Source organism: Furipterus horrens, unplaced genomic scaffold, assembly GCF_987537825.1.
Source record: "Furipterus horrens unplaced genomic scaffold, mFurHor1.1.pri manual_scaffold_10, whole genome shotgun sequence".
Taxonomy (NCBI): domain Eukaryota; kingdom Metazoa; phylum Chordata; class Mammalia; order Chiroptera; family Furipteridae; genus Furipterus; species Furipterus horrens.
Window position 1 is genome coordinate 76,638,517 of NW_028327180.1, and position 23,202 is coordinate 76,661,718.

At 47.0% G+C, this 23,202-nt stretch overlaps 1 protein-coding gene across 1 annotated transcript in view; it reads left to right on the forward strand.

Annotated features, from left to right (window-relative positions):
- Window positions 1-23,202, forward strand: part of SPOCK1 (SPARC (osteonectin), cwcv and kazal like domains proteoglycan 1) — a 488,267-nt gene that overhangs the window by 461,603 nt on the left and 3,462 nt on the right. Inside the window, exons 7-10 of the mRNA XM_090288283.1 lie at window positions 9,179-9,295; window positions 11,674-11,895; window positions 16,746-16,808; window positions 22,728-22,865. Of these exons, the coding sequence (XP_090144409.1) occupies window positions 9,179-9,295; window positions 11,674-11,895; window positions 16,746-16,808; window positions 22,728-22,865 (540 nt within the window). The remainder of the gene's footprint in view (window positions 1-9,178; window positions 9,296-11,673; window positions 11,896-16,745; window positions 16,809-22,727; window positions 22,866-23,202) is intronic.

Here is a 23,202-nt window from a genome sequence, read left to right on the forward strand (position 1 = left end):
GACCTGCTGCCCCCTGGCCACTTTGCTTTTTTCCTTCTTTCTTGTTGATTTTTCTTCCTGCACAGCCTCTGCTTGTTCTGCGTAGTCCTTTCTCCCAGGCCCCTTAGTTCCTTCCTGCTGAACAGAAAATGTTGATCTATCACATCAGGAGGTGCCCTTTGCCTATCAGAAACATTGTTACTATTTTTAACTTTTTATGTATTGTTGAAATACAGCTTTCTTCTACAGGTTTTATTGAAAATGGGATTTGTGGGGGTTTTTTTGTTTACATTGTTGGTTGTATATGAAAGGGAAGATGGGCCTTGCTAGCTACGTCATTCTGCCTTGTTAGAGACTAGATGTCCAAACAGGAAGTTTTGATCAAATATGGTAGTGTTTCTAGAAACAGAAATAATATTAACTACTGTTTCATCCTTGTGTCAGTCACAAGGTTCTCTTGAGTCCAGAGCATCCTCTGAAGCTTGGATGTCATCTTCACGCCCTAAGGCTCCCAGGGTAGAGACATTTAGAGTGAGTTACATGACCTGAGGCTGAGAGTATAGTGAGTCCAGCCCAGAACCTGACAGCGTTTGGAATAGCTTGAGATACCCGTGTGGTTTCAGAAGGCAGTTCCTCCTCAGATCCTGCTTTATGTATCCTGATCTTCCATTAGTTTACTGTGCCTCCTCCTGGAAGCCTTCTGTGACTGTCTTCAGCCACTTGAGCTCATGCATTAACAAAAGGCAAACTGACTTGCAGGTCTTCCTCTCTGCAGGGAGAGGTCCCAGGCAGGGGTCACCCTTCAGCAGCCCAGCCCCTTTCCCGGGCTCTGCCCACCGCTGGTGTTCTCTGGCCGGCTGAAGCTGTATCCCACACCTCGTCCTGAAGCACCTGCCCATGCTACTCTGCGGTGAGAAAAGCAGTAGTCATGGCTCTAGTTTAGTCTTTTATGTTGAGACTCTAACAGGTCTGGTTGGCCATGAACTGCTTCAATGAAACTGCTGTTTTCTCTGCTCATCTATTCTAGGTTCCCCCCTGCTTGGGAGACACAATTAAAGCCAGAGAGGGTGTTTCTAACCAGTATTTCACATATTCAGTAATTTTTTTTTACTCTCGAGTGTTAGAGAAGCTGTGGATTTTATCACGTGCTTTACTAGCTTATTTCACCCAGCTAACCCCCCGCTCTGGGTTCCTCGGGGGAAACGTAAGTGTCACTACAGTGACGCCCACTTAAGGACGCTGTGCCAGCTCCAAACACGGTTCTCTTCGCAGATGAAGGATTATCGTTAGAATCAAGGGAAACATGAAAGTCTTCTCAGATCGGGTTACTAAGAATGGTCTGAGTGGGTTTAACCAGGAAATGTATGCATCTTGGCTGCAGGCTGCACTGTTAATTAGTTTAACTCATCTTCCTCCAAGTTGATATTTCAGTATTTCAAGCTCTTTCAAAGGCTGCTTTTTAAGAGGGACTTGATCAGCAAGCTCCTGACTAAAGGGGCCCTAATTCCTTTGCCACGTCGCGCCAGGTTTTACACAAAATGATGCCTTCTCTAAGGATAAGAGAACATGCGTACAGGCTGATGTCTTAGGCACTGAAAAGTAAAAACTGGAATTACACAAAGCAACAATTGAATGTGAGCCCTTGTAACCTGGCTCAAACCTCTGTGACGTGGCCTGTGCTGGAGATGGAGCGTCCCCTCACAGGTGCTTTAAACACTCCCTGCAGGAAGCCTTGATGTGTTGCTGGCACTCACACTGCTCAGTTTGTTGCCCATTCGCCTCTGGAGGAAGTGCCGCCGCCCCTGGAGCTCCTCAGAGGAGAAGGTGCTGGTGGCTGCCTGTGGCTGTTTGAAAGCTTAATCTTCACAATAAATCCTCACCACCACACGAGGTTGATACTGTCATTGTCGCCATTTTACAGATGGGCAAACAGAGGCTTAGGGAAGAGTAGCGACTTACGTGAAAAACAGTCACTTGCACACTTGAGAGGTGTTCAGACCCACAAGTCTGAGCTCCTGGCTGCAGCCTGGCTGTGCTGGGGAAGCGGTGTGGTCCCAGCCCCACACTGGGTGGAAGTGCAGGTGAGGCACCTGGGGTTGTGCTGTGCGTGCAGGTCAGTGAGCTCAACAGTAGGAGACGCGTTTAAATGTCAATTTTGCCATTTACTGTTTGTCGACCTTGCAGATGTCGCCTAACCTTCTCTGATAACACACCAGGAGAACCGTATCTTACTGGCTAGCTTCAGGCGGCCGCGTCATGTGAATGCCACATCTGGAGTCCCACACTTCTCCGTTTAGTTGGTCACCATGCTGCCCACAAACACAAGTACCACAGCTAGTGAGCGCTGAGCGCTTCAGTCCATTCTGCCCACCCCTCCCCCCGTTAATGCTGTGAGCTAGTTCTGTGATCAGCCTCGTTCTGCAGGGGCGGGAACTGGAAACGGGAAAAGTTGCCTGTCCAGTCTCAGCGAGGATGGCAGAGCTGGCTCTGGAGCTCAGCTCTTTCTCCAGAGCCCAGGCACTCTCCACTGCCGCCCCAGCATCCCTTTAAAGCAGAGCGACTCTGGTTGTGGCACATGGAACTGTGCTCAGCAGAACCCACCCTTACCTGTTGGAGTTCCAGTTTGTAAGAGCCCATGTTCCTCATGGAATTGCAGCCTGGCTCATGCTCTCCTTCAAGCTCCTGGGGAGCGCGGCACCCTCTCTCGGTGTCCCTGAATGCGTCCCCAACATGGAGGCACTTGCTGGGTGCGAGATACTCCTGCTGGGAGGAGAAGCCCACCTGTGCCCAAAAGCCACCAGCAGCATGAGCACGCAGGAGGCTGCCCCTGGGCCGGGCGGCTCAGGAAGGCATCCTTGTGTGGGCTCCAGTTCAGGCTCTGCCCAGCACTAGCCTCTGCCTGAAGAAGGCTCAGCGGCCTTTTGCAGGAGACGCTCACTGCCAGTGCTCTAAGTGCGCTGACCCTGTGCTGCTCTGATTGAATAATTAGCACGACAGCAGCCAGGAGGCTGGAGGAGAGGGCGGGCCTGCTCCTTAACTACCTTTGGAGGCTTGAAAGGTTCAATTAAATTTTGCTTGTTTTCCTGGTGGCTTTTGCCAAAGCCCTGAGCTAAGCATTAGAGAGGCTAGGGTGGGAGAGGGAGGGAGGCCCGTGTGACAGGTGGCACGTGTCTCCATCGGCTTTTTAGCTGAAGCTTCCATGAGCTACAAGAACATACCAGTGGCTGGCTCCCTGGCAGAGGTTTACGGACACCTTACAATGCCTGCATGTCAGACAGGCCATTTTCGAACATCCTCAGCTGGGTGTTCTAATGCGGCTTCACTTGGGGCTTGTAGAGCAGACACGCACACTTGCTCTCACTTCATTAGACGTAATACGGCAGCTTTGAGTGCATTTCTGTACTGTCCCTCCTTCCACGTTTTTTATCTCCTCTGATTGGTTCCTTGTTTTCCCCATTTCTGTCTAATCAGTCATCCCCCAAAGTCATCAGAGACCAGCCCCAAACCCCGGCTGTTGCCCTTGGACACTCTTCAAAGCAGCTGGGTTTCCTAGCTCCTGCTTCGCCCCTTCCGAACGGAAGTTGGGGTGATGGAGGCTCCCGGGGCACCGAGCCAGGCTATTTACTCATTCAGTTGATAAGTGACCCTCTCTGTGCATCAGTAGCTAAAACACAGGCTGCCTGTCCTCCCCACGAGCAAGGCTCATAGGTCAGCAGCCCTCCCTCCCTCTCCTAACCCCTTGGGGCGCCGTGGCCCTGTTTGCAGCAACTAACAGGTTCCTTCCCTGGTGGTGGCAACAGTGCGTCCTTCTTCCTCCCTCCAGTCGGTCCCTCAGGAGGATGTCCTCTGGGCTCTGATTGCTCCCTGCATTCAAGTCCAGTCTTGGAGGGGACAGGGTGCCCAGGTGGAAAAGTGGTCACATTTTCTTCCCAGGGCTACCTATATACCTTCCCTGGGCCTGCTTATTGCCCCTTGTCCCTCTTTCCAGGGCAGGAAGTGTCCACCAGGAAATGCCTGCCCTGTGCTCTGCTGGGGTGGGAGCTGCCTCTGCATATTTTGGAGTCATGTGCCCTGGACTCCACGTTTCCCTGAGGAAGTCCCAGTGCTGCCCTGTGGTCCAGGCTCTGGGAGCGGCAGGCTGTATGCGGGCCTTCGGGGGACCATGGCTCTCACAAAATGCTAGTGAAGGCAGGAGCCGACCTGCTGCTCCCATTGGTCCTCTAACGCTCAGCTGGCTGCCTCGCCTGGGTCACTGGCAGAACTTCTTCACATGGCAGGGCCTGAGGCTTTTGTTTTTCCGGACCCAGGGTACGGACCCGGACCCAAACCCAGACCTACTGTCTAATTGCTTCTGTTCGCACTGCCTCCCCACACGCCCAGTCTATGCAGGAGGACACTGTAGCAACCAGGGCCAGCCCAGCAACTGACAGCCTGGTCCACATCCATCTCTGCCACGTGATAGCGATGGGACTTGGGGAGTTGCATGTGTTCTCTCAATACAGATATTTTGAACAACTGCTTTGTATCCATCCTGATGTGAGTGCTGAGAATACAGGTGCGGGGAGCCAGGCCAGCCCCTCCCACGGCAGAGCTTTTCCACTTGGGAGGGGCAGGCGGACTCAGCAGCCTGACTCTCTCGGACTTCCATCCCGTCTACAAAATAAGTAAAGGCGGGAGGTTATTCTTGACGTCACAAGCACCTCCTCAGATTTAGGAAAAGCATGACAGTAAAGTTCTAGCCCATTATGCAGACGGCTGAGATACAGGAAGAGGGACGTCAGTTTATGTTATAGAGTCTCTGATACAGGCCAGCAGCTGTGAGCTGTGTTTTACTGCTCGACCTTCTCCCATGTCATCATGCTATGAGCTAAGCTCTGCAGACGGCCACATTAAAGCTTACAAAAGGCAACGCGAGGGTCATTATAGTCAGCAAGTGGCATCAGGGCATTCTTCATGCCGGAGCCAACCACGTAAGAGGCTGGGCCCCAGGGGCGGACAAGCCAGGACATGCTTTATGTTGTGTGATCTGCACGGGAGACAGGCACGGGCGAGGAGTCAGGTGCCGGGGTGAGGCATGCAGCCACGGAGCAAGACACTGGAAGCCTTTGAAAGGGAAGACTCACCCAGTGGGAGGGTTAGGGAAAGTCCTCTATGAGGGAGTACCTTTAAAGCAGGGATCTGATGGAGAGATTGGCATTAGCCAGACAGAGAGGAGAGCTCCAGGCGGAACAGCATTTGGGAAGGACAGGGCGGAGCAGGAGGCCCAGGAGGAGAGGACAGACGGCAGGTGGCAGGGCCACTGTGTGGATCCCACAGTCACACGTGGAGTGTGGACTTGTCTGCAGAGTGAATGGGAGCCTCTGAAGCAGCTCAGTGGGGACGGGACTTGATCAGGTGCCCATTTTGCACAGATTGCTTGGCTATGGATGGGAAGGGAATATGGGGAGTGAGGACAGGAGACCCTGGTGTTGGTGGGAAGGGGTGATGGTGACAGGGACTGGCAGTGGAGACATCAAGAAGCAGGGAGTTTTGTAGGGATCCAGGGCGGTCCCCAGGCGGTTGCCCTGAGGATGAGCACCTGCTGGGCCACTCTGATGACAGGGGGCCAGTGGGGAGGCAGAGGTCGGAGGTCAGTGGATCTCAGGGTGGCCATGTTGGAGCAGACTGAGGCCTTGTAAGAAAGATGGGGAGGGGCCTACAGAGGCAAGCAGGCAGATGTGAGATGCTAAGGAACAGGATGCTGGTCAGACGGTGAGTAAAAGCTGGGCACGGGGGAAGGGCCTGGCAGGAAGTGGGGGACCCGGGAGGCCTGGCGGGAAGGGGACCAGGTCTGAACCAGGTCCTCTCCCAGGGTAGCCTTACCTTTGCCTCTGAGGAGCCCCTGCTTCTCTCCGCAGGAGGTGTGGGGACTGTCAGAGGCCCCTCCTGAGAGCACAGGGATTGGCCGCCGCAGGGCAGAGTGGGAGCAGGGCAGGTGGGCCTGGCTTCGTGGTTTTCTCCCCGGGAAGGAATTGGGGGTGCGGGGTGGGCCCTGTGGTCCCCTTTGTGAGAGCAGCCATCCTCAGTCCCTGCCCATGCAGGGGCTGTGATAGGCACCTTAAAAGGCCAGCATTTCCTCCCCTTGTGTTGTGGCTAAATGCCCAGTGGGAACACGCTGTCTCTACTTCCTGCTCTAGGTGTGTGTGTCTAGCTCCAGGCAGCCTGTGCCTGACTCGCTCCTCCTGGGGACCTTCCGTTGGGGACACGTTGAGGGAACAGGACCCTGAAACTGAGGGCGCCCACCTCCGTTCTGGCTGCAGGCCCCTCCGACGCAAGCCGGGGGCACCCGTGCATGCCCTTGTGCCCGGGGGACAGACCTGCCCTTTCAGGACTGCAGTGCCGCGCACTCTGGGAAGCCCGGGGGAGTCAGCAGCCTCCTACAGCCACAGGTCACCTGCACACCTGTCCGGCCTTTGCTAAGTTACCCTGTATGGTGGCATACCGGGTGCTCGAGGGGGCATGCCATGAACTCGGCATTTTCAAACGTGAGGTTGGTTATGGAGTTCACATCCCGTTCCCTTGGAACAAGAGACCACATCCTCTCCTGTTTGGAGCTGCGTAGCATCTGAAAAGTCAGAAGAGTGGGTGCTGTCTCCCCCAGAGGTTCTGCAGTGAGCTTGCTAGTGTCGGCCTACACCCGAGGCCGGGCTGGCACCCAAGCAAAGCCATGAGCCGCAGCGTCAGACAGGATTCCTTCCCCTCCTACCTGTGCACATGGCTGAGGGCGAGATGCTGGTTCCTGGCTTGAGCAGGCTTGTGACCTGCCCAGCCCATCTTTAAAGACTGATGGGGCGTGAGGGTATTGTGGTGAACCTCCAAAAGTGTGAAACCCCCAAGGGAGAGCTCACTTCATCCAGTGCTGTCCAGCACAGTGTTATCTGTTCTACACCACATGGGGTCACTACAACGTGTGTGTGACCGTGGCACACTTGGAATGCAGTAGGTGCAACACAGGAACTAAATTTTAGTTTCAATTTAATTAACTTGAACGTAAATAGCCACATATGGCTAGTGGCAACTGTACTGGCTAGCACAAGAATCCATCTTCAGCCCTGGCTGCTGTGGCTCAGTGGATTGAGTGTCAGCCTGCGAGCCAAGTGTCACTGGTTCGATTCCCCATCAGCACATGACTAGGTTGCACGTCAGGTCCCCAGTTGGGGGCGTGAGCAAGAGGCAACCACACAGTGATGTTTCTTTCCCTCTCTTTCTCCTTTCCCCTCTCTCTGAAAATAAATAAACAAACAAGTTATTTTTTTAAAAAAGAATCCATCTTCACCTAAATCCTATGTGGCCAAAGCCAGTTTTGTTTAGGTGCCTTTGGCTTACTGAATGCTGTGATGTTTGCTCTAAGTTTCCCTATAAATGCTCAATTTAAAAACAAAAATAATAGTAGTGTTAATAAAAATCACAGGTGGCACACGCTGAGTGACTGTCACATACCATGTGCCTTGTTAAGCAATTTGCATACCTTGTCTCATTTACTTACGTAACGCTGTCCTGAGTTTACAGATGAGGAGACCGAGTCACTGAGTCACCCAGCCAGTCACAGTCACCCAGCGGGCCTGCACTCCAGGCAGCGTGGGTGGGCCCAGAGCTGTTACACCTGCCGCCCGTCAAGTGGGCTCTGGGTGCCATTTCCTGGCTGGTGTTTTAAGACGTAGTCATGTCCTGGTTGCAGAAAACAAGGCTCGCCTTGAGGCCAATAACAGCTTGGGTCTGAACAGTGCCACACAGTCACTCCACGCTTTGTGGAGTCTGGCTCTGGGTCCTGGCTGGAGGAAGGCAGCAGGTATAATGAGGGGGCTGAGCCTGTGAAGCTGCAGCCTGGGTCTGCTTACCGGCCTTCAAACAGAGGGTTGGAGAGGTCTCAGACTGTAAGAATGAGGAGAGGATCAGATGATACCATTTTCTTCTGGAGAGGATGATGCATCCTGTCCTTTGAGAGGCAAATGGGGCTAACAGCTCAGTCAGTGAGAGCCTGTGCGCACTGAAGGCTGGACTGCAGCTTGGCCCGCGCCATCCCACAGAGAGCCTGGGTGTCTGCTGGGGCCGCCCCGCACTGGTAGATTCCAGCTTTGACCTATGTCCCGGCAGCACCAGGAGACACTCAGAGCTTGGATCTGTGTCATAACATTGTTTTGCTTGGCTTCTTCACAGCCTGCCTCCTGTAGCTTTGGAATTGGGGGAAAATGACAACGGGAGGGTTCACTTCTTTGTCCCTTCTTCCTTATTGGGATTTGGGCCCCCCAGGTCTCTGATTCCTGTCCCCGGTGCTATGAGTCACTGAATCCATTGCTGTTTTTTCTGCATCTTGGTGGCAGCTCACTGACTGGGCCCTCTGTCAAGATTCTCAGCACCTAGAATTTGGGTAAAATTAGGGAGCTAGGGAGCTCTGCCCCTTCACTGCACCATGGTCTCTCCTTCGGGATTTCTTCCCACAAGTTTTATCTTAGCGCTCCATGAGACCTTCCAGTAGCCTGCGCCCCTCCCTACCCACCCATCCACCCATCCATCCAGACTTCCTTCTTGTTCTCAGAAGTATTCCTTGGTCCCAGTTACTCTGTCCTACCTAAAACATGAGCTGATAGTTCCAGATGGGCTGCAAATAGAAGGGACTTCTTCCATGGAGAAGGCATCCATGTGTCTACGGGGAAGAGAAGTCAGTCTGTCAAGAGGCTAACAAACAACCCACATCCACAAACCCAAACCTTGGACTAAAACAAAATGGAGAGTCTGCTACTCCTGGGACTACCTGGTGTCCCAGGCAGACTCTCCACAGAGCATTAGCTGTTCCTGGGCGTTCCTTGTATGAGTTTAGTGGACAATGTAACCTCCTCTGGCAGACTGCAAGAGCAGGTTCTGTGGGGTTAGCAGGAGGAATTTGAGACGGTCTCTGAGGTTGGAACACAGTGGCGCGCCAAAGACAGCTTGCTCCCCCAGCTCAGAGGCAGCCGAGTTCCGTTCCAAAGGGCGGCCCACCCTGGAGTCCAGGTTGTCATATGCCTTTGGGGTTTATCAGAGGGGAGGACAGAGTTACTGTGTGGCTGGAGGGAGGCTGGTCTGGGCAAGGCTTGGTCGGTGGCAGCCCACGGGGAGGGCACAGAGCTAACGGGAAGAGAACGCCCATGGCTCACTGCTCCTTGCCTTTGCTCTTCTCCAGCCTGCACGGACAAGGAGCTGAGGAACCTCGCTTCTCGGCTGAAAGACTGGTTTGGAGCCCTCCACGAGGACGCCAACAGGGTCATCAAGCCCACCAGCCCCGACTCGGCCCCAGGCAGTAAGACCATTTCACGCTTGCGCACTTGTTTCGTTTGAGGCACCCCCTTCCCTCAGTGATCAGCCTGCTGAGTTAGCAACAGCATTTCAGGGTGAACAAGGAGACACTGCATTAGATATACATGCTGACTTAAAATATGTTCCACTTTCAGAAATATTAAAATATAGAAGAGGGGAAAATGACTTAGCATTAAGACACTACAACAACTAACATATATATTTTGAATCCGTGGTTAGGAGTCCGCGTATGCGAAGGACCAAGTTAAGTTCCATGCAGATTTTCAACTGTGAGGGTTAGTGCCCTAACCCCTCAGTGTTCGAGAGTCAACTGTATGTATTTTTAAAGTGTGGATGCAAAATTATGTTTAGTAGAGAGATTTTGGGGGCTACATTAAATATATACAAAAATACAAAAAATGTGTTAAAAATCTATAAACATCATTAGAAATTTTTTTTATTAATTTTAAAGAGAGACAAAGACAGAGACATTGGTTTGTTGTTCTGCTTGGTTATACATTAAATGGTCGATTCTTTATGTGCTCTGAGCAGGGACTTACCATGCAACCTTGGTGTATCAGGATGATGCTGTAACCAACTGAGCTACCTGGCCAGGGTGTTAAACCCACCATTTTAGCAACTGTTAAGAATGTTGTAGTATATATTTCTTTTTCCTCATCATACGGAAAAAAAAAAAAAAGTATGTGTCTATCACACTATTCAGACTGTTTTATGACCTCATTTGATCATTTAGCGATATACCGTTGCTGTCTTTCTATGCCACTGAGTAGTATTTTGCTTTGTAATAGCTACACAGAAGCCCAGTTTATGGATATAATATAATTGATATAAGTAGTCCTTTATTTTTAGAGCCCTGAAGCTGTTCCTTACGTTCAGCTATTATAAACAAGATTGTAGCAAATGTCTTTGACAGTCTTGCCTCATGAACATTAGTCCAACTGCATTTCATTTACCACAGGAGTCCCCAGACAAGCGTCCCTCACCCTGTCATGCCCAGAGCCTCTAATTGAAGAGAAAGCTCGGAATAGATCCCCGTACTTGTGCTTTGATGGAGTCTTTCGATGTTTTTGTCTCACCAGTGGTGGGGGGTGGGCTTCTCCACACTGTGGCCACTCAGCACAGAGTGGTTTAGCTGACAACAGTTATTCAAGTTCAACAGTTATTCAAGTTCATGGAGTTCTGTAACTGCTGAGATCTAGAGTTTAACCAGCATCAGGTCTTCAGCCAAAATAAGAATGATCCCCTTAATTCCTGGTTATTCTTTGCTGCTCGGAGCCATAAATACTAGTAGGGGACACTGATACAGAGGACGATTCCTTCACTGGTTTGGATCTCCTACCTTAAGGGAAGATCATGTTTGCCTGGGTTTGAATCCCAGCCCCACAATTGTATGACTTTGAGCAAGTAACTTAAGCCTTGAGCTTTTCATCTGGAAAGTGGAGAGGATACAGCATCATTTCATAGGACTGGTACAGGGATTCCGTGAGATAATTAAGTACAGAGTGCCTTAAGACAGACAACAGTGAACCTTTATCATCATTTTTTCTGGGAAAATGAAACCAGTCCCAAAAATCCAGACTGTGGAATAACCTGACCGAATGGAAGCCGAACTCTAGACCTGGGCTGCGCCCTCTCCGGGGTCTGGCTGCACAGACTCAGTGTTCCGGGCGTTGTTATTCCAGTGTGTCCCATCTCCATTGTGGCAGCAAGTAATTCTTTAAGAAAACTGCCTCTCCCTGCACCCAGGCAAATGAGGAAGAAACGTCGTCTGAGCCAGTTTGGGGTCCATATTCTGTCCCTCCTGAGGAGATGACAGCAAAGCAGCCTAGGAGCCAGGCAGGAGTCCGCTGTATCCCCTGCCTGTCCAGGCTGCCTGGGTCTCCAGCCCTTCAGGATGTAATCTGTGCCTCTGGCTTGAGCCACACAGCTGTGGTTTACTGCCATCCTTTTACAATAGTTTTTGTTTTAGTTTTTCAAGTAGTGTTTTTTCCTAAATATCAAAGCCTAGTTTGCAGCATTAGCAGCTGGTCCTCTTACTCACTGTGCTCTTCCTTTCAGGCATAATACCCTGGCTTAAGCAAGTCTAGTAAATGAAAACCCATACCTACGTTAAGGATAAATTAGCACCAGGGATTTGCTCCCATCAAACACACTTTCCTTGAGTGCTGACTTGTGTGTTTATGCATTTTTAATTGTTTCATTTAAACCCCCACCACCAACACACCTCAGCACAATGCCACTGAGGGTACCTTTGGAGTGGAACGGCCTCAGGAGAGAGGTGGTGGGGACCGGCCCGGGGCCGCCTCCGGGGCAGGGACAGCCAGGTGTGGTGGCAGCTGACATGTGCCTTTCCCTCGACAGGGTTTGACACCAGCATCCTGCCCATCTGCAAGGACTCCCTGGGCTGGATGTTCAACAAGCTGGACATGAACTACGACCTTCTGCTGGACCACTCAGAGATCAACGCCATCTACCTGGATAAGTACGAGCCCTGCATCAAGCCGCTCTTCAACTCTTGCGACTCCTTCAAGGACGGCAAGCTCTCTAACAATGAGTGGTGCTACTGCTTCCAGAAGCCTGGAGGTAAGGAGGGAGGGAGGCGGGGTCCCGAGCCGGGGCAGCCATGCGGGGCAGGATGCATACTTGGGCGGAGAGGGCGCAGCAGGAGGACTCAGCCAGAATGAAGCCTTGCCCCACTGACAGCAAGCCCAAAGGTTCCTTCTCTTATTTTCTTTCTGTTCTTCACATGGTATACTGGAAACCCAACAGCACAATCTAGGAGCCCATAATTTCAGTCTTCCTTTGGGAAAATCTCTCAACTATATTGTGCATCAGCCTCTTCACCTGTAAAGTGGGTGAAGGAACCTTCACTATGCAATTCCCAAGACCACTGTGAGAAATACCGTGCAAACGTAAAGTGTCGCGATTCCCATTGGCACACAGATGCTCCATGTTCCCCTCAGAGAAAGCCACTTGTCAGCTCCTGGTATCAGTCGGACTGTCCTAAGCGTCTCAGACGAGGATATTTGGTTATAAAGAAACCCCCGCTAACCGAAGGCAGAAAGGCAAAGCTGTGAGGAGTATGTGGGAACACACTGTCGGAGAGGGAGCCTGCCCTCGCGCAGACTCTCAGGGTCCAAGCAGGAGCTCTGAGGCTCCCTGAGGGGTCTCGGGGTCTGGCTTACTTCTGTCTCAGCTTCCTGGCGGTGTGCCCACGTGTGCTGGGCCACAGCTCACAGGACCAGAGGAGACCAGCTTCCAGTCCCCAGCCCCAGAAAACCCTGGTCAGGTCTCCAGAATACACACTATAAGCAAGGCCATCAGAAGCACCCCCAGGAAAGGAAGAAAGGCACTAACGTCAAAGCAGTTAAACTGTGGGTGTGCGCAGTCCGCCAGGATGCAGCCGGCAGGAAGCACGGGCAGGCATCCCTGAAGGGCCCTCAGTGAACTGTGTGTTTGCAGGATTAAGATACATTCCGAAGAGCAGAATTACTAGTCAAAAGGGCATGTGCACTTTTAAGTTTGAGCAGTGTTTCCAATTTGCCCTCCAAAGGGGCTGTAACAGTTTTTACTCTCATGAAAAAGATAAATACCTATTTTTCTATGGTCTTGCCAGACTCTGTGATAATTTTCAAATTGAGGGACAAGAAATTATATTGCCTTCTAGGCTTTATTTCAGTTCTCTTACACGGCTTGGGTTGAACATCTTGATGTTTGTCTGAAGCACTCTTGAGTTTACTTTTCCTTGAAATGTCTAGGATTTTTTTTTTTTCTGTTAGGTTCTTGTGGTTTTTTGTTCTTAATAGGAATTTTCTCTAAGGATATTAGGACTGTTCTAGTTATATGTATTGTAACTTTTCCCCCTCAACTTTGTATTTTTGCTAGGGAGAAATTTTAAGGTAGATTTCTCCAGCTTTTATTTTATGGCCACTTAAAATCCATAAAGCTTACATTATTAAGCTTAGAAAGGTTTTTCCCACTTTAAGATGGTAAAGCAGTTCTCTTGTGTGTTTTCTTCACTACCTTTTGGGATTCTTTTTGTGTGCGTTTGTTGAAGTCTTATATCACTTTAGATTTTTCTGGTGTCCAGTCCAGTGGGATGCAGCCCCTGCTCCCGCCCCTGAGACGGTTGTGCAGTTGCTCTTCTGACAGTTATTGATGAACCCCTCTTTCTGCCTCCAATCTGAAATGCTTCCTCTATCATATATAAAATTCCCACATGCATATCTGTCTATTCCTGGGTATTCTGCCCTATTAATTGAATTATTCATAAGTCAGTTGTAAATTATTTATAGTTGTTTTACAATGTTTTAATATCTAGTGGAGCTAACCTCCCCTGCCATTAATCTTTTTCCAGAATGTTCCTGGATATTCTTATATATTATAACTTTTTGGGCTTTTGGGCTTCAGAATCAACTTACTCAAAATTAAAAATTCTCATTGGTTTCTTTTTTAGGATCAGGGAAAATTATATTAATCTAGAGAAAATTGAATCTATTTATTCAAGAACAGGCTCTGTTAACCAGTGGAGTTACAAATTTTGTTCTCACCAACATTATACGTCCCCTTGTGTTACTGTCGTTGTCACTGTAAATAAAATCAACTATTTCCCATTATATTTGCTCACTGGTGGTGGTTTCTATATTAATTTTGTTCTCAGTCACCTTACTAAATTCTCATTTTGTGTAAGTAGTGATTCTGGTTGGTTTCCTTGGATTTTTCAGGTGTGCAGTCACACCTGAAACAAACAGAAAATCATCACCATCTGAAAATAGTGATGATTTTCTATCTTCCTTTTCAAGTTTTATACCTCATTACTGTCTCTTTTCTAAACACATCTGCTAGTACCTTCAAATTGATGTCAAATAATAGCCATGAATTTTACTTCAAAAGAAATGTTTGTAGTGGGCTCAGCATTAAGCTTAATGACAGATTTGGGCTTGAGTTCCTATAGGGTCATGTGACTTGAGCCCAGGGTTCATGTTCAGCCTGAGTGAAGGGAGGTGAGTGTGGGGCCACCTGGGCATGTGGCATGATGCTGGGTAGCTCCCCTTTCAGCAGCTGCTGGAGGAAGCCAGCCCACACCTATGGCAGGACATGGCCTTCAGAGCACGGTGACTTGCGGCCATTCTCCCGTTTTCTTAAGTAAGTTTATTTTTTGTTAGGTTCCCCCCACCTCTGTCCTTGGCCCAGAACCAGTTCTGGGGTTTTCATTTAATTTCTGCATTTTTTAAATTATTTCCTTTCTATTAAGGTATGTACTTGAGGCTTACATTTTCCCCCACAGTATTTCCTTAGCTGTAGACCATAGGTATTGACAGCTGGTATTTTTATTATAGCTGATTTGTAGATAATTCTACTTTTAAGGCTCTGAGTGCCCATTTGGCCCAAGACAATTGTTAGCACTTTTCATGTGGTAGGGTTCTTTATTGACTGATATCACTGTTATTCTCTTTAGTTTTATTGCTAATTTGAGTTTCAGACTTTTTATTTCCAAAAATTCTCATGGGGAATCTTTTCTTTGAATTAGTCCTTGAATATATGAAAGTATTTTTATTTTCTTTATACTTAGCATGTTTGTCTTTGTATAAACTTCCTGGAGTTAGTTTCTTTTCTTGATAGCTTTTTAAAGCTTTTTAAAAAACTATTTTCCTAGCACTGGGTATAACTACAGAATAATCTGAACCCATACTAATTATTTTCCCTTCTGTTGGTGACATAACCATTTAGCCTGGAAGCCAGAAGGATTCTTTACCTTTACCTTTAAAGGGCACAAATTTCCTAGGACATGTCTTAGCCTTTCTCAGCCTGCATCACTTATTCCTGAGAGATGTTATGTTTGAACTCTAGAATGAAAACTTCTTTGTTCCATTTGATCAATCTCTTCTCCAGAGCCTCCCCTCAGTTTTGTAGCTTTTGACATAGCCGTCATTTCTATGACATTTCACCCCCTTACATCTGTGCATAAAACTCCAGTCTTACAGTCTCTTCTTCATTAGAATCCTCGACTCCTCAGAGAAATCTTCAGTAACCATTTCCACCTGCTCAGCAGCAAACCCTTTCTGTTACGAATTCTCCATCTAGTTTTCCTTTGTTCATTCCTCTGTGTTTCTTGCAGCGATGTTTAGCAGGTCTCAGTCTGATGTAGTTTTCCTTATCTTTCAGTAAGTAGCGATTTAGAAATTACTGTAGTACAGTTTGAGGGAGAAACCTTACACGAGAAACGTATGTCGTAGAGAACTGCCCAAGACCGAGTTTCTGTGCATGACTGTGAGTCCCTCTTTTCAGGACCAGCCCTCTGAATGCCCCCAGCTGCTGCTCTGGACTCCTGCCTCATCACAGATCTGAGCTTTTCCATCTGCAGAATGGGAATGATGTTGATACCTGCCTTATATGGCTATTGTAAAGATTAATTAAGGTGTAAGGTTCTAGAACATTGGTACATTCTAAGAATTTAATAAATTTTCATTACTTATCATAGTAAATACTAATTTTAATCATCACAGGTGGGATTTGTTTTCCCTTTTCTTTGTTGTTTTCAATTCGTATCTTAAACACAGCAGTAAACAAAATGTATCTCACAATCAGTTTCTCTGGCAGAAGCAGCAAGACCAGGTGGCACTGTGAAACCTGTAGGTACTATCAATAGGTGTGACTAGGGGCTCAGGTATGTCCTCCAGGCCCGGTGACTGCAGGTACAGAGGTAGTTAGTGTGAGCGTCCCGAGACCCACGGCACTTCTGTCCTTCCCTGGAGGACCTGAGCCAAGAGCAGGCCTCTCAGAGCCACGGGATCTGCAAGGGTGAGTCGGGAGTCCCAGGAACGAGAGAGGCCGCCTTTCTTTCTGCATGGAATGGAAGTTCTCTTGGACCAGTTCTCTTGGCTCCCACGGTATCGGTCCCTCTTAGCAGCATGTGTTTTATAACTGAGGGCTCGGAGACACAGTTACACTCACTGTCTCTCTGGATGGCTGCATATCTTCATAACTGTCCTGTAAGGCCTGTGCTTACCCTCTGGGGTTGCAAGCCATGAGTTGAGGTCCACTCCCTCCTCCTCCTCTCCTGCAGCAAGACCTGGCATTGATTAAGTGTTTGTCCCCTTCCCTCTGTGGATTCAGAACCCACTGGTGGTAGGCTTAGGTCCTCAGCTCATGGAAATCAGCTAAGTATTTACTTCCTTATATAAAGTCTGTTAGGAAACCACCTGTCAGACAACTGGTATTTGCTTGAGTTGGTGGTGGGGAGAAAAATTCCTGTATAGTTCAAGTAGCCCCAAATAGTATTTTAAGTACCTTGTGCTTTAAGTTTTGTTTTAATTAGTAACAGCATGTGGAGTAATTCTGCTCCCAGGTGTGTCCCTGTCTGCATTTCAAGCCAATCATTAGAGATTATATCCTGCACCATCTGGAAAGTGACTTCATGAATTATTTTTTAGGTCTCCCTTGCCAGAATGAAATGAACAGGATTCAGAAGCTGAGCAAGGGGAAGAGCCTATTGGGTAAGTGCAGTTTCTTGCCACTTGTTTAAACAACTAATTAAACCATCATGTCTCTTTTAATAGCGAGCACAGCAATGGTTACTCAATTAGGGGCCTGTGCCTCACGAAAGAAATGCCTCACTTTACCCCATACAGACAGCGCTCGCTCTTTAGGCAGCTGGTACTACACCCAGTCACTGGGCCCAGCCCAAGGACCGGGCAGCGGGTTGAGAACCAGCAAGAGGACGGCCCAGGGCTGTGGGCAGGTTGGCCAGGGCTGGAGTCTTTCTCCCCAACCTTGGGCTCCCGTGAATATTTGCTTTTCATTCTTTCAAGTGCAGCCATTGAGTGGAGCTCTCAAGGTGTTCCTTGCAACCCGATAAAATTCCAGAGTTTCCTATATTTCCCAGACCAAGCTGTCCATTCAAGGAGGAAGATGAGCCACGCTGCCGGCTATGCCTACCAGACAGGACTCAAGGCTGCAAGTGCACTTACCTGCAGCGTTGCTCATGCGTGATCCCTGGAGGACACCGCACGTCTCTCCTCGTACCTGGGTCCAGGCGGTGAGGGAGCAGCCGGTGGGGCTGCGGGCGTTTTGCCTGACGTGACAGTCTGGCCTGCTGAAGCGTCTGTGCTGGTAAACATCGTTTGCTGGGAAAACGGAGTCTGCATTGTTGGCAGTGACAAGACTTCAGAATCAGACGTTCAGGAGCAGGGCACTCCCTCAGCAGCTTTGCCATTTCAGAAATTTTCTTAATAGAAAGGGGCAAGCTTTTTTTATACAGATTGTCAGATGTAGGCTGCCTGTGAACTCTGAGGTATTAGAAGAGGAGAAATCTCCTAAGTACATACTCCTCCTCCTTTTGAAGATTACTTATTTCACTGGCTTGCTTGCCTCAAACTCTGCGCATCTGATAACACTGTTCAACTCAGCGCTCCAAAGTTGTGGGTTTAACCTGTTTGGGCCTAGGGCTTCTCCCATGAAAAGCCATATAAAGGCATCTTTCTGATCTGAAGGCAAAGTGGTTAGGTACCTCCCCCGTAGGTCCTTCTGTGGGACTTGTGCTTACTGATTGGGAGGCTGTTTGGGGTTTGAGTGATGTGTCTAAGGCCCACAGGTACTTACTTACAGAACTAGTACAATGCTGTGTTTAAAAATTTGCTTCCTTTGGCTATGGATATCTTCTTACTGCTTCATTAATTCTTAATGAATGAGACAAAAGATGTGGTTGGAGATAAAATGTTTCATCTCCCCCTTTCCTAGTGACTGTGAAGCCCACCTACGGAGACTACTCTGGGTGACTCATTAAATACCCTGTATCTGCTTATAAATTATTTTTCAAATGATGAAATCTTCCAATATAATAAATTATATTCAGGGGCATTTCAATTAAAAAAATTAATAGATAAAACAAGCAACAACAAATTATACTCAATTATAATTAGTGCCTACTTCAACGAGTGGTAATCCTGTTACATTATAGGTTTAGAGCAGCACCTGCTTACCAACCTGGGGACTAAGGCCAATAGGTGTGTTTGTTTTCCAGCTGTAGCTGGAGGAGGAGAAGCCACGTTTCTCCAGCTCGCTGCTTGTTCACAAGTCTCTGGTTTTTGAGCTGAGCCTCTAAGGTAGCATGTGGGTGCAGCATTGGCCAGCTTGCCTGTCACTGGGGATACCTTCCCAGCCCTGCCGTCTGAAGGCCTGGTCAGCTGAGTGTTTCAGAGTCATTCCAGAGTCAGCTGGAATCTGGGGTCAAGTCCAGTTCAAATGATAGAAATCTCTCCCTCTCAAGCCACATTTCTTTCTGGGGTCTATACCATAAAGTAAGAAATAAATTTGAGACGATACTTATTCAGAACTAAACTTAAGGAGCCACAGAAGTCAGCAGAAACCCGTCTGTACATGGTTGACATAGACAATGTTCTTACTCAGGACGATTCTCCCACAGAACATGGGCACAGCCATGAGGCAGACACCCTAAGGAAAACTAAAGACTAGCATAGAGAGTACTACAGTTAAGTGAGAATTGGATTAGCAACACTGATTTAAGAAAATGATATCTTCAAAGTGCTGAGAGGAAATCACTTTGAACCGACAGCAAACTAACCCCAGTTAAGCACATTCAAGAGTGATGGCAGAGCATCTCAGACCGTGGGTGAGACCGCGGGCGCAGGGCACGCACTCACCCAGGCCTCCTGAATGCTCACTGAAGCACCCACGTTGCAGAAGACAAAGAATCCCTGGAGGAATTAATGGTGAAGACACGTGCAATTAAATCTAAATAAATATCACCTGTAAAAATTTTTGATTGCAAGCTGAAATAAAAATTTCAGTGAGAAAAAGTGGTAAAAACGTGTTAAATTTCTGATTTATTCAGGAAGAAAAGAAAACATAGATTGACTTTAGATCTTGTAAGTAAAAATATGCTTCTCTGTGGAAAATTTAAGGGTAACAAGAATATTAGAACTAGAATATAGTTTTTCTATAGTTAAACCTATAGAAGAAAAACATGGAAAAAGAAGATGTAATTATTTCAACAAAGGGTTGGAAAGGGGGAAAATAAAACATAGAAAACACAAAATAGAGTGGCAGAAATAAGAGCAAGCCTCTCTGAATCACGAAAAATATGAATGGGTCTGACTCCTTTAGAGACTATCAATTGGTATTTTAAAAAAGAGTTATATATAAAACATAGAAACTTAAGATATTAAAGACTCGCTTTTAATAACAATGTTAAAATCTGACAGAAGCAAATACTTTTGTTTTGAATTCTAAGCATAAAGACAATAATCTTGATGAAATGTTCCTTTTAACACATAATTCCATTAGTGGTATACTCATAACTTTAAAACAAATTGTCATATTTATAATCATAATCAGAAAAAATATACCTCTCTCCTTGAAACTTAAAGTTCAAGTAAGCAAAAATATATAAAGAAGAATTGAATGGCATGATTAGTTTGCATTCATACATATGTATTCCTATACATGAGCATAGAATATACAAATATATGCAGTCTTTTAAGACACAGATCAAATATTTGCTGTAGATTTTGCCAAAAAGAAAACTCAACAAATCTCAAAAATCACAGACCAAATTTACTTGCCACAACAAAATAAAAGTAGAAGTAAAAAATGAGATCACCAAAGCCCCACACATCTTGGTTTTTTATAAATAATTACTGAAAGATTAAATGTAGTCGGTATAAACCACAAAACATTTAGAACTGACTGAAAACGAAAACGTTGTTTACCAAAACCAGAGGGAAGCAACTAAAATGAAACTTAAGAGGACCATTCATTGCTTCAAATGCATTTATGAAAAAAAAAAGAACAATTTTCAAATCAGGAAACTATAACACACAATAAACAGAAATGATTAAGACTAAACCAGAAAACAATGAAGTGGGCAATCCTTTGCCAATATGAAAAGTTCCAATGCCATCATGAATTCAGAAGTGGGATGTGACCTCTGATACAGGTTCTCACCCTTCAGTATCAGAATTACTTGGAGGGTTTATTAAAGCACAGTTTGTTGGGCCCTTTTCTCAAAGTTCCTAACTCAGTAGATCTTGGGTTAGACCGAAGACTTTGCTTTGCTAAGCTGTTTCCAGGTGATGTTGTGGCTGCTAGTGCTGTGTGGACACTTTGAGAGCCATTGCTATAAACCAATTTATCACAATTATGAAAAGCTAGTTGAAATGGGCACTGAGTAACCACATTTAAGTCACAGAGAACCAGAAGACCCAACTAGATTAAAAAACTATGAAATTAATTTGGATACAAAATCAACATGCAAAAATCAGTAGCCTTCTATACACTAATCACAACTTATCTGAAAAAGGAATAAAATGATCCCATTTACAATAGCATAAAAAAAAAAATACTTAAGAATAAATTTAACCAAGGAGGCAAAAGAGCTCTACATTGAAAACCATGAGACATGAATGAAAGAAATCAAAGACACAAATTAATCAAAAGTTACCCTGTGATCATCCATTAGAAGAATTAATAATACTACCCAAAGCCATTTATCTATAGATCCCTAACAAGATTCCAATGGCATTTTTAACAGAAGGAAAAAATCCTAAAATGTGTACAGAACCACAAAAGACGCTAAATAACCAAAGCAATCCTTAGAACAACAAAGCAACAAGCATACAACTTCTGATTTCAAGCTATGTTATAAAGCTCTAGTAAACAAAACCACCTGGCATAATATCACACACAGACCAATGGAACAGAAGAGTTAAGAACCCCAAAATAAACCCTTGCATACACAGTCAACTAATACTTGATAAGGAACCCGGGAATACCCCAGGGAGAAAAGACAGTCTGTCTCATAAAAGGTGCTGGAAGAATTAGATATTTCCATGTAAAAGAATAAAACTATACTGCCCACAAAAATTAACTCAGAATGGACTAAGGACATACATATAAGACCTAAAACCATGAAACTCATAAAAAAGTAAAAAATAAAAATAAAAAGGCTCCTTGACCTGGATCTTGGCAATGACTTCTGAATCTGACACCTAAAGCACAAGCAACAAAATAAAAAACAAACATGTGGGACTAGGTCAAACTGAAAAGCCTCTGCGCAGCCAAGGAAACCATTGAGAAAATCAACAAAGTGAAAAGAACCTGCAGAATGGGAACGTATTTGCAGACCATATATCTGATAAGGGGTTAATATCCAAAATATATAAGGAACTCGTACAACTCAATAGTAAAAATCTTCATCATCATTCCATTAAAAAAATGGGTAAAGGACCTGAGTAGATATATTTGCACAGAAAATACACAATGGCCAACAGTTACCTGAAAATGTGCTCACTGTCACCAATCATCAGGGAGACACAGATCAAAACCTCACTGAGACCACCGCACGCCTGTTAGAACGGCTGCCGTCAGAAAGGCAACACATGCTGGGGCGGGGAGAGAAAGGGGCCCTCACGCTGCTGGTGGTGGGATTGCCAAGTGGGGCTGCCATCATGGAGAACAGCAGGGCAGCTCCTCAAAAATTAAAAATAGATCTACCCTATGAGCCAACAATCCCATTTTCGGGGATTATCCAAAGAAAATGAAACTACCAACACAAAAGAATATATGCACCCCTAAGTTCACTGCAGCATTATTTACAATAATGCAGCAGCCCAAGTGTCCACTGAGAGATGAATAGAGAAGTTGTGGTCTGTATATCCCATGGGATATTATTCAGCCATAAACACAAAGAAAATCTCGCCATTTGTGACAATGTGGGTGAACCTTGAGGGCCTGGTGCTAAGTGAAATAAGAGAAAGACAAATACTGTATGATCTTACTTGTATGTAGAATCTTAAAAAAAAACAAGTTCATAGACAAAGAGAGCAGATTTGTGGTTACCATAGACAGATAGGCCGGGGGGGGGGGGGGTGTTAAAATCTGCACATTCCCAGTTATAGGTGTTCGGGATGTAATGCAGAACCCAATGACTGTGGTTAGCACTGCTGTGAGCTATATATGCCGGGAGGTATATACGCTGTAAGTTGTGAAGAGAGTAAATTCTCATCACAAAGAAAACTTTTCCTTTTTCGTATCTATATGAGATGACTGTTAATTTAACCTACTGTAGAAATAATTTCACAATAATCCAAATCATTATGCTGTGCACCCTGAAATCTGCTGCAGTGCTGTATTATCTAAAAACTAGAAAACCATAAAAGCGTTAAGAAGAGTAGATGTATTTGTGATTCAAAGGGAGAAATATGAACTCAACAAAGACAGACCAGAAGGAATCCCACCTACCCTGAGCGAGTTCCCGGGCCCTGCAGTCCTGACCAAGCAATAACCGTGCACCCGGTCTCTCCTGCCAGCCCTGCAGCCAGGACTGCGTCCGACCTGTGAGCCCTCCGTCTTAGCCGGCACTAACCTGAGTTCCGTCCCTTCTCTCATCCCCCCAGGAAGCTTCGTGCCTCGGTGTAACGAGGAGGGCTATTACAAAGCCACGCAGTGCCACGGCAGCACAGGGCAGTGCTGGTGCGTGGACAAGTACGGGAACGAGCTGGCGGGCTCCAGGAAGCAGGGCGCTGTGAGCTGTGGTGAGTAAGGCCTCCTGGGTCCTCCCCAGTGACCTCGGTACCCGCAGGTCCCCACAGTGTTAGGTTCTGAGTAGAAGGTGGCTGTGGTCTCCAGAGAGAGGGTTCACGGGGGAGACTGAGCGGCCTGGAACTGCATGAGAGCACGTAGAGGCAGCTTTGGAGGGGCCGGGGCTCCCGTGGCCGCCGGGCTGAACGACAGTGTTTGGCAGAAACTGGTGCGGGCCGAGGGTGACTTAGGTTCCCGTCACTTGTTGGTGAGGGCTGTGAGCCTCCTGAGAAGGCAGACGCATCTCTAGAATTCCAGGGCTCCTATCAGAACGAAACTTGGGGCCTCTGC